At 37.2% G+C, this 13,047-nt stretch overlaps 1 protein-coding gene and 1 pseudogene across 1 annotated transcript in view; both read left to right on the top strand.

Annotated features, from left to right (window-relative positions):
• LOC111334841 (fibroblast growth factor receptor 1-A) overlaps positions 1–7,285 on the top strand; it is a 15,309-nt gene extending 8,024 nt beyond the window's left edge. The window contains exons 6-19 of the mRNA XM_088727698.1: positions 89–153; positions 281–438; positions 1,019–1,141; positions 1,381–1,402; positions 2,056–2,092; positions 2,236–2,554; positions 2,898–3,008; positions 3,404–3,594; positions 4,008–4,130; positions 4,300–4,370; positions 4,809–4,849; positions 5,068–5,164; positions 5,797–5,896; positions 6,480–7,285. Of these exons, the coding sequence (XP_088583824.1) occupies positions 89–153; positions 281–438; positions 1,019–1,141; positions 1,381–1,402; positions 2,056–2,092; positions 2,236–2,554; positions 2,898–3,008; positions 3,404–3,594; positions 4,008–4,130; positions 4,300–4,370; positions 4,809–4,849; positions 5,068–5,164; positions 5,797–5,896; positions 6,480–6,551 (1,530 nt within the window). The 3' untranslated portion in view covers positions 6,552–7,285. The remainder of the gene's footprint in view (positions 1–88; positions 154–280; positions 439–1,018; positions 1,142–1,380; positions 1,403–2,055; positions 2,093–2,235; positions 2,555–2,897; positions 3,009–3,403; positions 3,595–4,007; positions 4,131–4,299; positions 4,371–4,808; positions 4,850–5,067; positions 5,165–5,796; positions 5,897–6,479) is intronic.
• A 3,713-nt stretch (positions 7,286–10,998) lies between these two features.
• LOC148726940 (uncharacterized) overlaps positions 10,999–13,047 on the top strand; it is a 50,009-nt pseudogene continuing 47,960 nt past the window's right edge.

The raw sequence follows: 13,047 nt of genomic DNA, 5'->3' as shown, positions 1-13,047 counted from the left end.
TATGACATTCACCATGCTGATAGACAAAGTTCTTATTACCCTATCTGGCAAAACACAACTAGAATAATAATCCCTTCTATGTCTTTAGATCTGGAATGTCTACGCGCGACAGACTGAAGAGGAGCTTTACAAGGTGAAAGTTCTAGAATTCAGGTTGGTGCGATCTTTTTTGTCTTTAAACCGGATTTTTATTGAGGAATTTTGACGTTACATCGCTGTGTCTTACGTCTAGGAGTGCTGTTCTTATTCAGTTTTTATTTCCTCTTTATCTCGGTTTTAGGCCTGGTAGTGTCGTCGCCATTGTTGAGCTTATGTTTAGAAAATTGGCGAGTGACCCTTTGAAACCAATCCATGATGAAATTTCTAATGGAAGATTGTCTTCTTTCAAAGTTAATGCTGTTTTGGATGTTGATCCAACCGATCCAGCCACGACAACAAGTACGTAATAATACTCCTTTAAAACCTCTTTAATTTTCGAGGGGAAGTCCGTTGGTAGAGCTCGCCCTTTCTGTTAGCTATATCCATGTACAGTACCTGTGGTACAGTCATAGCCCAAACCAGGCAAATAATTCACATTCAAGATGAGAACGTACGTAGCTGCTACAGGTCCTTCTCTAAAGAGCTTTTTAAAACTTGAACGTCCAACAATATATGAACGGACAGTGCTTACAGTTAAAAAGAAAAACCAAAATAAAACCAAAGAAACTGAGATAGCTCTCTGAAATAACGAGTATGAAAAGTTATTGAAAGACAAGTGAGAATCTGTTTGACCCTGAATTATCGAGAACTTGTCCTTAGGAAACTAAACTTCTTACGATGACTATCCAAAAATTTTAACTTTAATGGTAAATAGTTACTGTCTTTGCTCTGTAGGAAATCGCCTATGCATTCGAGGGGGCTATTCATGCCCTATTCTCTAACTAGTTGCACGTCAATTCCTATTCTTTCTGGTTAATGCAAACGTTGCGTTTTAGAGTTTCATCCCTCAGTCACATATGAAAGATCGTTACTTTTTTAGGTTCCAATTTGATTAAGGAAGGAACATTTCTTCACGTTGTGTATTCAAGTGTCATTTTCGTCCTTTCGATGATCTTCATTGTGGTGGTTATTTTGCTCTGGAGGAGGAGGCCTAATAATCCAGGTACTCACCATTACGCTTTGAGGTGTTATATTATGCGTAGTTTGTTTTTCTGGCGGACTCCTTCAGTGTATAGGTTCTTGTTTGTCCGTTTTTAGTTGTTTTTGTGTACCTCAGTTAATCAAGTTTCAGGGTACCGAAGTATCGGAAACTTTTGCTGGTTTATTAATCAAGCAAAGTAGTTTTTACCCATTTCTCGTAAGAAATGGATAAACTGAGAATAATGTATATTTATTTCGTAGGTCCTTCGACTGAAAATAGAAGGTAGGTACAGACAGGATTCTTTTTGTAGCAAGGTGATATGTAGTTTCTACGTATAGTCATATACTCGCAAACATTTCGGCATGCTCACTGACGGAGAGAGCTCAATAGATAATCTTAAACAGAGCGGACGTTTGATGGATTTGACTGAAAAGTTGGAATTTTTGCCCCGAAACCGATTGAATTGATTTATTGTTTATTGTGAGCATGAAATGAAATTCTGCCATAAGGTTTCAGGGGGGTATGTGCACCAATTTCAGTATTTGAAATTCTCTATTGCTCATATATTCCTTATTGCGTTGGCCAGAGAACAAGTAAAGACTACAGTTTTCGATGCGAGGCTCTTCTCGAAAATTTGTCTATACAATGGAATATCGACACTCCATATTCTGCCGGGCTAACTCGAATTGAAAGTGATTCCATGGAGGTACATTTTTCACTCAGTTGCTATCAGTGAACTCGATCAGTCATACCGGTATCTCGAATCATTTTAGTTTCCCTCAGGCTTAAAAGCTCGTATTGGTTTTCTGGCCCCTTATTTTGATAAGCGCTGGGTATTATTATTTCTTTTAAGAAAATAGCGACTCAGTTTCAAAATCTTGCACTATGTTGCCCATAGTTATGTAACGCATGTTCATTCTGGATTTTTTTTTCAGTTTCCGTTATCATAGTAGTAACGCTACGGATAATCAGGTAAATATGGAGGATGTTCGATGGAAAGAGATGAAATATTTAAGTGCCTTACCGTTATCAAGTTTTTTCGTCCATCATACGTATCAAGTTTTTTCGTAACTATCACCGCTGCATGTGGTTATTTCTTTTCACTTCGCTTTTAGGATCAAAAGAACCAAGTTCAAGCTAATGAGGCATACGTGAATATCTCCGAACGTCTGATCTTGAGCGAAGAGGAAACGGTAGTTGTTCAATCGTCGCCAGTAAGAAACGCAGTACCAAACAGAAAACATCAAATGGACTCTGAGTATATGTCAATTAAGAGAATGACAACAAAGTTCAAGAAATGGGAAGTCAAACGGGAAAATGTTCAAATCTCGAAAGTCATTGGAAAGGGTGCTTTCTGTCAAGTTGCTAAGGCAACTTTATCAGATATCAGTGGAGTAAGGGGAACAACAACAGTGGCAGTTAAAATGCTGAAAGGTATGTTGTAGAAACAAATCGTAAGAAGACCTATTTTTGATATCGTAATTACAAGACAGATTTATCAGTAAATCAAAAACTTTTAAAAGGAAATACGCAAACTTTGTAAAAAAAAAAAAAAAAAGGCGAAGCAGCTCTTTCATGTTGCATAGTTTATTTATTACTTTCAGGGTGTCATTCCTCAGTCACATAAGAACATTTCGTGGTGAGGACACTATTTGATGCAACTAGGGTTAGTCTCAAACATAAAAATGAATCAACGAGGAGAATTAATTTGGCCTAACTTTTATACACCTTCTCAAATGCCAGTGTGTAATGGCAACATTTATTGCATTTTTGTTAGAAAATGCCCCAGATAATGACAAGAAAGATCTACTGTCGGAGCTGGATTTGATGAAGAAACTTAAGCCTCATCCTCATGTCATTCAACTGATGGGATGCGTCACTAAAACTGGTAAAAAGATAATGGTAACACTTTATCATTTGTAGAAAGGTGTTCTTTTTCGTCTAGTTACGAGTGTGGGACAAAGATAACATTCTGAGTCCCCATGAGGAATCGAACCTCGGACCGTCGGATTCCGCGCTCCGCTTCTCTACCACTGAGCCACAGAGACTCTTCGGTGAGCAAGGCCCATTACGAAGTTCAAGTATGACAGGGGTTCGATTTCTCATGGGGACTCAGAATTTTTTATTTGTCCCACGCTCGTGACTAGACGAAAAAAAACATCTTTCTGCATTTCTTTACCGAGCTCAAAACTTGCCATCTTCCTTGTTCTTTACTTTATCGTTTGTTTCGGCAAATCTGAAATTAAATTAGTTTCCATGTTTAAAATAATGTTTTTTTTACAGAACCTTTACTTGTTCTGATTGAATACATACCTTATGGAGATCTGTTGGGTTACTTAAGAAAGAGTCGCGGCCTAAATGACACATACTTTAAAGACCCGGATGTTAAACCTGACACCAACCTGACTTCAGAGCAACTGATACAATTTGCCCTGCAGATCGCTGATGGAATGAACTTTCTTTCTGCTAACAAGGTATTCACGATACATGTGCCGGTGGAGCACTTTCTTTTCCATTCTGATTTAGTGTTAGGTCACAGCAATTTGAATCGTTAAATGTGATATTCGTCGCAAGCATTAGACCCATGAGAAATCGAACCCAAGATTATTGCATTTAATGTCCTGATGAACTTCCGACCTATTTAGCACTTTTTATGGAGCAAGGTAAGGTCATTTATGAGGAGCGTTCTGCATGCTATTAGGGTCAGTCGTGTTGAAAGCGTCGTGTGAAATTACATTTAATGGGAAAGCACTGTCGTCGAATATAGAGAAACTTTCGGTCTTTGATTATTCAACGATAGAGCTCCGAACGTACCAATTGTCCTATTCTAAGTTGTTCCATTTTTTTTAAATACTTAACCCACTGCAACATAACATCCTTGTGTCAGATCATCCACCGTGACTTAGCGGCCAGAAATGTTCTTGTTGGGGAAGGAGAGAAGTGTAAGCTAACAGACTTTGGAATGGCGAGGAATGTTAACCAGGATGATATCTACAACAAAACGAGTCGGGTAGGAAATTTTTTCCCTGATTTCAACTCGCCTCCATTTCAGTGAAGTTTTCTGCTCTTTCATGAATCTTTTCCTAGGATGTCGCACTTTGCAAATTTCACCAACTATCGTAGTAAAGAAGGAAGCAATCAATCCGAATTTAACATTTCCGCTGTGTAATTTAAAACAGGGCCGCCTGCCAGTAAAGTGGACTGCTTATGAGGGTTTAGTTTATGGAAAGTACACAACACAAAGTGATGTGTAAGTATTACCTTTAAGATACTCAAAACAAATTCGTCTTGGTATCAACTTCAGGCCCGGATTTTTGTCATTCTTATTACTAAGAATCCCTATACAACCGCTTGAAAGTTTGCAAATTAATTTGTAACGCATAAACGTAGATTGAAATATCTTTATTTATATTTTTCCACTTTTACTTCTGTTCTATCGGAATTTGGCAGAACTCAAGTTGACAGCAAATGTAAATGCTTGGTTTACACAAAGGAATTGTCTTTGAGTACAAGCTGGTAGCTCATTCTTGAACAGTATCAAGATTTATACTTCCCTACTCTCGATTTATTTCACAATATTTTGTCTAGGCAGCGAGCAAGTTAAACTCGCGAGTTATCATGTTTTACTGGACTCAGATTGCTTCGCTGCTTATACGTTTCATTGCTCTTTCTTTTTTGTCATTTGCAGCTGGAGTTTCGGCGTTGTTCTGTACGAAATATTTACTGTAGGTACGTCTGCATTTAGTAAATAACAGTTTTAACCGTCAAAACAAAGCACTATTTTGTATGCAGGGGGGGGAAGAGGGATAGAATTGCTGCAGTTTCTAAGTAAGTTTGACGAGGATTGTTTTTGTGAGGTTCATGCAGTCGAAAATTATAAAAGTGACTTGTGTGATAACTATTGTTGCCTCATCATTTGACTTTAAGCTGTCATTTCATGTCCATAGGTGGATCTCCTTACCCTGCTATTAACGCCCGCGAAATTGCAAACAAACTTCAGCAAGGATACAGAATGCCTAAACCTAAACATGTTGACCAACAGCTGTAAGTGGTCTGCTTCTGTTTACTTAATCCTTGTTTTCACAGATATTAATAAGAAGTATTTGTGTTTGATGGTCTGTCATTGGTTTATGACCACATGCAGCTAAATCAAGTAATGCATGATACTTCTTTAACTTCGTAACAACGATAGAAGCAAAATAAATTCAAACTCACCTTTATACTTTTTAAACACACGTTCGTCATGACTCATGCCATCGTCAGTACCGTTACAATAGGTCAATTAGAAACTTGTTTGCGCAGGCGCAAGTATAATATTTGAAGTTTTGGTATTTCATTGTTTGGTATTTAGATTTGGCACTGCAATTTCAAATCATCGTCATTTGATTTGGATTGATAACGTCATTTTTAATGTAACGAGTGAAAACAAATTAAAACGGATACGGCAAAATAACTAGAGGATGGCATGAGTCGCACCGAAACATGTCTTTAAAAAAGTTTTATCATGCATTTGAAATTTGTTAGATTAACCCAAGTAGGTTTGGAAAATATCAATGAGTCAGTACCCTTTCTAGCTTAAAAATCATAGATGTCTGTGTTTATATAACAAAATCGCTAGGTCTGACGCCCTGATTCTCAATATTATCGTGAATATTATGTTTACCACTTGTTTGTAGTTACCAGATTATGGTCCAGTGCTGGCAGGAAAATCCAAATGACAGACCAACATTCTCTTCACTTAAAGACGTTATCAGTCGCATGGCTAAAAACAAAAATGTAAGTGAAAAATTACGTTAGATAGAAGTTAGCATTATACTAGTTAGTTTGCTTATACTGCAAAAGCTCTAATAAAACCCCCTTTCCAGAAAGGCCCCCCTTTTTGGAACTTGAACATTTTTTTTATAGTGGTAATTTACTAGGTACCACTATCATTCAAATGTATATTTTTTGAAAGCCTATATTTGTTTCCACACAGATATCGTAAGTTTTAAACCGAAGAGATACAAGCAGTATGCGATAGAATCTGGGCGATGATTTAAAATAAAGATATTTGCCCTTTGTAAGCCTCCCCTCCTCTAAAAAGCCCCGCTGTTCATGCGCCCTATTTGCTTCATCTTTTACAAGAGTAAAATTCCCGCAGGATTAATCTTTTTCTCTAAAACGGATGACTTGTTACGTTTATTTTGAAAGGCATTATTTTTATTGTTGTTGTTGTTGTTATTATTATTATTATTATTATTATTATCATTACTGTTTTTTTTAATTTTCCATCCCCTTCTTCAATATAGCAGACCGAACACCGCATTGACTCATTACTTTTTAACATTGTATTTTTCTTTTCTTTCCTTTTCTTATTTAGGACACTTATTTCAACATGAGAGAGTATGATACCACTCTTTATGCGAATGTCGATGACCTAACTATGGAATGAATGAGGTCAATAACTGCAACGTATCATGGAGGCACGAGACTAATTTTAAATCTTCTTGTCAATCTCTAGAGTAGGGTTACAGGTTACAGGTTACAGGTTACAGGTTCAGTCCAGTTTTAAAGTGGACTGATGAAAGAGCTGGTTGAGAAACAAAAGATAAACCATATTAATTATGAAGGTTAATCAGCATCAGATCAAACGGACAAGCAGTTTACTAAGTAATTCGTGTTGCTGTCGCTATACGTATTTAGAAGCCTTGATAAAATGTTGAGAAACTGAATATTTTCCAGTCATCCTGCTCTGTGACATTTTCATAAAAACAGGTTCGAAGGCATGGTTTATTTTTCATGCTTTTTCATTTTACGGTAAATATTTTGACGTCGCTAGGTCATCTTCAATTAAATAAAGGCTGATAGTTACTAAAGAAACTGTTTTGGGCTGCGTCGGTGGGGGTAACGAAATAATTTGAATATATCAACAAAGTTGAAATATCCCTCCGACGAAGGGCTAACGCTCGAAACGTCAGCTTTTATAATCGTAACGGTGGCCAATTTACCATTTCAACTTTGTTGATATATTCAAATCATCTTCAATTAAAGTTCATTGTGTACACTTCATCATTTGTTTTCTTAAATCTGGCGTGAAAAGATGCCCTATTGTCCCTCAACAGATTTTGGTTATTTTTGTAATAAGACTACACTATCTCTTGAAATAAACTTTTTGTTTTTGTTTCATTTGCTAATTGTAAATCTAAAGCGAGTTTGGTGACTTCCATTCCTCTAGTATAAATGAATTGCAATCAGCATATCAAGATAAATCCTTCTACAAATATTTCATTTGTCGTCCACTAAAGTAAAAATGTTTATAGCAATGACCTAAAACATAATTTTTGCTGAGGAAGTATACTTACATTGAGAAAAGACCTCGCAAATGAGTCATGGTTTTCAGGCGGGCTGAATGGCTTAAGCGGAGGAGATAAGCGAGGTATTATTCACCTCCGGGCAGTCAAGGGCGGCAAAGAAAACGTTTGGAGCAAAGTATTTCATGAAACGAGGGCGCTGTTCATGATTATTGCTTTAAATCAAACTTACCGTCAATGCACGGGGATGTTGGAGGATGATAAATGCATTGCATGGATATTGGCTGACTTCGTTTGAGGTCCATGTAATCACAAAAAAGAACGAGGCTAATATCCAGTCATCTTGACCGAACAAGCTTGGTCAATAAAGGATTTATTACAAAGCAAAATTTTTTCACTTTATTAAGAATCAAGAATGACTTTTTATTTCGAGAGCCGAGAAAGAAAGCCAACTGTGAATTTAAGACAACAAACCAAGAGAGTCGTTTATTTTTTCTTAGTTTTGACTGTTTTCTGCCACTTTTTGCGAATCCATCGCTTTATTGTTAAAAAATGACGAACTTTGTAAGTCCGCTCCACGAGATGTTTTTCTTGCGCGGAATCAAGGCGAACAACCCGAGCGGGATGGGTCCAACTTGCCCGCTCAGGAAGCCAATCAGAACAGAGGATTCGCTTTTTATTGCCCACGGGTGTTGCCAGCGATAAAATAATTGCCATTTTTGACAGGGATGATGGTTGTCATCGTGTCTTCTCGCCCTCTGACCATCTATAGCTAGTTCATTTCAAAGTGCTAGAAATGCTGTTATAAAGTGCGACAGCTTATTTTACAAACTGCAACAAGTGGTTTATTACAATGTGCTACAAGTGTTATTACAAATTCTGACAGCTTGTTACAAACTGCAAAGATTATTGCAAAGTTCGACAGAACACACCTTTATTCTACTAACACATGTTATGGGTTGGATCTAGACTTTTCGTAGAATATTCTAAAAACTGTCACCTCTATTAACTCGCCCTCTCATCCTATGATTGATCACTTTCAATTAAAGATTATTTGCAGAAGTGGAGGTCATATCCCAATAACTAAATTGGTACATATCCCAATAACTAAAAAACTAGTGAAAGAAGCTCGCAGTTTTACTCAAGCTTCGCTCTCAGAAAACTATTTGCGTCTCGGAACAAATATTGTCCGCGGATAAATAACCATGCATATTTTTGCACCAAATAGAAGCTATTGTTTATGAATGCCGAGGAATGATTCGATGTTACACGTAACATGCTGAAAATCTCTGCGTGAGATGCTCATTTAGACAGATGGTCGAACAACGTACCACGAAAAGAGACGAAACATTTTATAGGATCGTGAATACAGATAAATTTCAATAGATTACATGATTTCAGACCTGAAACTCATCTTTTAAAAAAGAAAAAGGCTTAGTCATGAATGGTACTTTTATTCACGCCATAAATCACGGAACTGGAACCGTCATTTGACGTCAAACCATATTTAGTTTTTGTTCCTTCCGCTTGATAGGGGAAAAACTCATCAAGGATACAACGCACGTGCCTGGAATATTTCTTAAGTTAAGTTTCGAAAAGAGAATAATGAAATCAATTCAGTCAGTCCGCCAATCAAAGTATATCTAAATCAAATTTGTCAGTTAGTCAGTAAGTGAAATCTAAATCAATTTAGGTTTAATAATAATAATAATAATAATAACAATCTTTAATGAGATGACATTTTCATATAAAATATGGTTTTCAAAAAGGATCTGCAAAAAAAATACAAAATACAAAAACCATTCGCACATTAAAATTAAAAATATGTTAAAAAATATAAAAAGGAAACAACTTATTATCTTAAATTCATTTTTATCACAGATTTAAAAATAACATGAAATAAACAATTTTTAAAAATCGAGTTTCCAGATGGGATTTGAACCCACGACCCTCCATGTGTAGCCGCGTGATGCGGTTCCAGTCAATACCCACTAACTGACCCTTGCTCACCATAGAGTCTCCTGTAGCTCAGTGTTTAGAGCATCCGACTAGATCACGGAGGGTCGTGGGTTCAAATCCCATCTGGAAACTCGATTTTTAAAAATTGTTTATTTCATCTTTACATGCTCACTTTGGAGGCTGGTTGGCTGCATGTGATGCTTTAATGCATGTGATGCTTTAATGCATGTGATGCTTTAATGTGACAGCGTGATGCTGTTAGTGAGCTTCTAAGCGCTAGCTGATGTTTGGCTGTGTAGCCGCGTGATGCGGTTCCAGTCAATACCCACTAATTGACCCTTGCTCACCATAGAGTCTCCTGTAGCTCAGTGGTTAGAGCATCCGACTAGATCACGGAGGGTCGTGGGTTCAAGTCCCATCTGGAAACTCGATTTTTAAAAATAACATGGTATAAAATTCATTTGAGTCACAAATTTAAAGGATTACGTTCAAAAATATTAAGATGAACGGATTGCCTGATCGCTTGGCAAGGAGAGTTGGAGAGGAGAGTCAAGGAGAGTCCTTGAAGGCATGAAATGTTGTCCGTTGTTTACCCCAGTTCCTCTTGACACTTGGAAGTCTGAGATTTAGCTTAGTTCTGGTATTAGAATCATGTTGTTCATGCTGTCTTAAAAAGTTCATATCATGCCCAACAAGTCTATTTAAACACTTATACACATAAATACATCTTCTCCGAAAACGCCTTTTTTTAATGGAACCCACTTAAGAGGGGCAAGCGCATGCGTAGCAGATGAATAAATAGGTCTGTCTAAAATTATTATAACAGCCATATTCTGCAAGACTTGCAAACTGGTCATTAAGGTTACATTATGTTTGTCTCCCCAAACTAGGTCTGCATAATCAAATAAAGGCATGACAAGACTCTTATAAAAAAGAAGGCGCGCACTAAAAAGGTAGTAAATGCTTAATGTGTTTTAGGAGACCAAGCCTTTGATTAATTTTGCTAGCAATGTACTCAACATGATTTGTCGATGTAAAATCAGATGAAATAAAAATTCCAAGGTATTTGAAGCTGTTGACATTATTTACATTGTGGTCGAAGATTTATAGACAGAGCTATTTTGCTTTCAAATTTCCTATTACTACCTAAAAGCATACATTTAGTTTTTTCAAGGTTCAAAGTAAGCTTGTGAGCATTTAACCAATTAGCTACGGCCAACAAGTCGCGATTTAACTTATCACTGATCTCATGGGAAGATGAGCCGTAACAGTAAATCACGGTATTATCTGCATAGAGGGACACACAGCAGTATTCAAGAGTGCTTGGCAGATCGTTTATATAAATGACGACAACAAGGGGCCTAAAATGCTACCCTGTGGAAACCCGTGAGTTACTGGAAACTCGTTAGACATCTCATTCCCACAAGATTTTCGCTGTTTTCGGTCAGTGATGTAGGAACGAAACCATTGACGCGAATTTCCGGACATACATACGTTGATAGCTTAGACAATAAGATCTGGTGATCCACCCAATCAAAAGCTTTTGTTAGATCTAAAAACACGGTTCCACATAGTTTGCCCTGTTCTATATTAAGAAGGACTTCATGGGCAAAGGATGTCAGGGCAGATATGGTGGACAGTCCCTTCCAGAATCCAAACTGTTTTCCTGAAAGGAGCTTATTGGCAACCAGGAATTGGTATAACTGTGTATGTACAGCTTTCTCAAGAATCTTGAATATTTCTTCAGTTAAGTTTCGAAAAAGGAATATTCAAATCAATTTAGTCAGTCAGCCAGTCAAAGTATATCTAAATCAATTTTGTCAGTTAGTAAGTAAAATCTAGTCAATTTAGGTGTATGAAAAGAAAATGAGTTCTTTCCATGGATTTTAGCCCCGCTTTTACTCTGTTCCGCAATTCAGAAGTCAGGTAAGGCACATAGAGTTAAGAATATAGAGATGCTAGTTTTGTTTGCTACTTGGAATAAAGCTCTAAAATAAATCGACATACTGTAACATATCCTTCAATTTTCTGACAAATGAACAAAAGTTATTAAAGTTACGTCTGTTGAAATGTAATTAGATGTTGTCTATTTGCCTTTTTCACAGTCATTCAGAATCAGCAAGAGACCTTCCCGTCCTACAACTGTGGTGTTAGGAGTGAACAGCGACCGAGTCAAACTTGGATGGCTGTATTCTGATGTACCGAGTCCGTATCTCGTTGAGTTTTAAAGACAGAAACCTAGTGAACCGATTGAAAAAATATCATCCAGCAAGGTTGGAAACGCGTTCAATCCGAGCTCCACAACTTGAGTGAATTCAATGCTTTGCTTGATACAACACTAATACTAAAGAATGTGAAGAGAAAGGTGGAATACACGTACCATGTTCCGTTGCTGGATACTTATACTAATTTGATGGAGCAAGACACAGTTACTATTAATGTAGTTGGTAAGCGATGCTGTTTGATGAGTTGCTTTAATGCACCTCGTCCTCTGAAACATTTATTTCGTTTCAGGTACAGCGTGCGTCAATAACTTTATTGTGTCTCAATGATACTGAGTCCATCACGATTTTAGGAAGATGTTGACATAAACTTCATACCAAAAGCTATCTCTATCTTTTTATGAAATGACATTATTTACGAAATCTTCGAGTATTGTGCGGTAAGCTGAAGTTACAATGCACACAGCCACACAAATTGCAATGTCCATCTATTGCAGTTTCTCTTTAATGTTTAAAAAGGCTTGTTACTTCAGTTTCAGTGGCAGTCGATGTAGTCATCCTTTTATGTGATACTAGGAATGACTGGAATTCTTTTGAATTGATGGTTACGTTACATTTTGGTATCCGAATGCTTTAAATTATTTTTTTATGAAGATTGATAATTCCGCTTTCGTTTGGGCAATGTAATTGTGTTCTGTGACACCAATATTACTCAATTCTGTTTTTCCTTGTGTGCACTAATTGACTTTAAGAAAGCTCTTATGCTATATTCTTCAATTAGTATCGTCTCAGCAAGATATCGATAGAACCTCGCGCTTCTCTGTAAACAGTAATTTGATAAAAGAAATTAGACCAATAACCTCACTTAAGGATAGTGCTGCAATATACGATAATCATTGCACTGTCTCTGAGTCATCTTAGGGGTGAATATTTTGATGTGCGTTGTCACGCTGTGAGTATGCGGAATGAGCACAGGGGGCCCAGACAGGCGAAGAGTCTGGTTGTTTATTCGAAATATAAAGGAATGTATGGGAGAATATTAAAGAGTTTTATTATCGTAAACTTATATCATGAAATGTCTGAGTTAAAGCTCAAAATAAATGTAAACCTACCTCACTTGCTGTGTATTGTCGTTTCTGTGGCTCTAAATGGCGAATTTAAGCGATTTGGTGGGTTTTGCGTGGACTGTTACTATAGGTTATAAGAAGGAGACAAGGGTGGAAAGCTCATTTTCGACCGCCCTAGCACGAAGCCGATTTTCACCCAAAAATAAGAATCGCCCGGCTTCCAAATCGAATACCAGATAAACTGAAAGGTTGACGCTTCTTCTGGTCGCATTCAATCGAAGATCCATTCAAAATCCAAGCGCTAACCGCCAAAAATTTTCGAGAAATGCAGCTTTCGAAACGATCAAAATCCGCGGCCCCGATTTCGTGTGCCAAGGAGCAACCGTCAC

Source organism: Stylophora pistillata, chromosome 7 (assembly GCF_964205215.1).
Source record: "Stylophora pistillata chromosome 7, jaStyPist1.2, whole genome shotgun sequence".
Taxonomy (NCBI): Eukaryota; Metazoa; Cnidaria; class Anthozoa; order Scleractinia; family Pocilloporidae; genus Stylophora; species Stylophora pistillata.
This window is presented reverse-complemented; position numbering and strand designations above follow the sequence as displayed.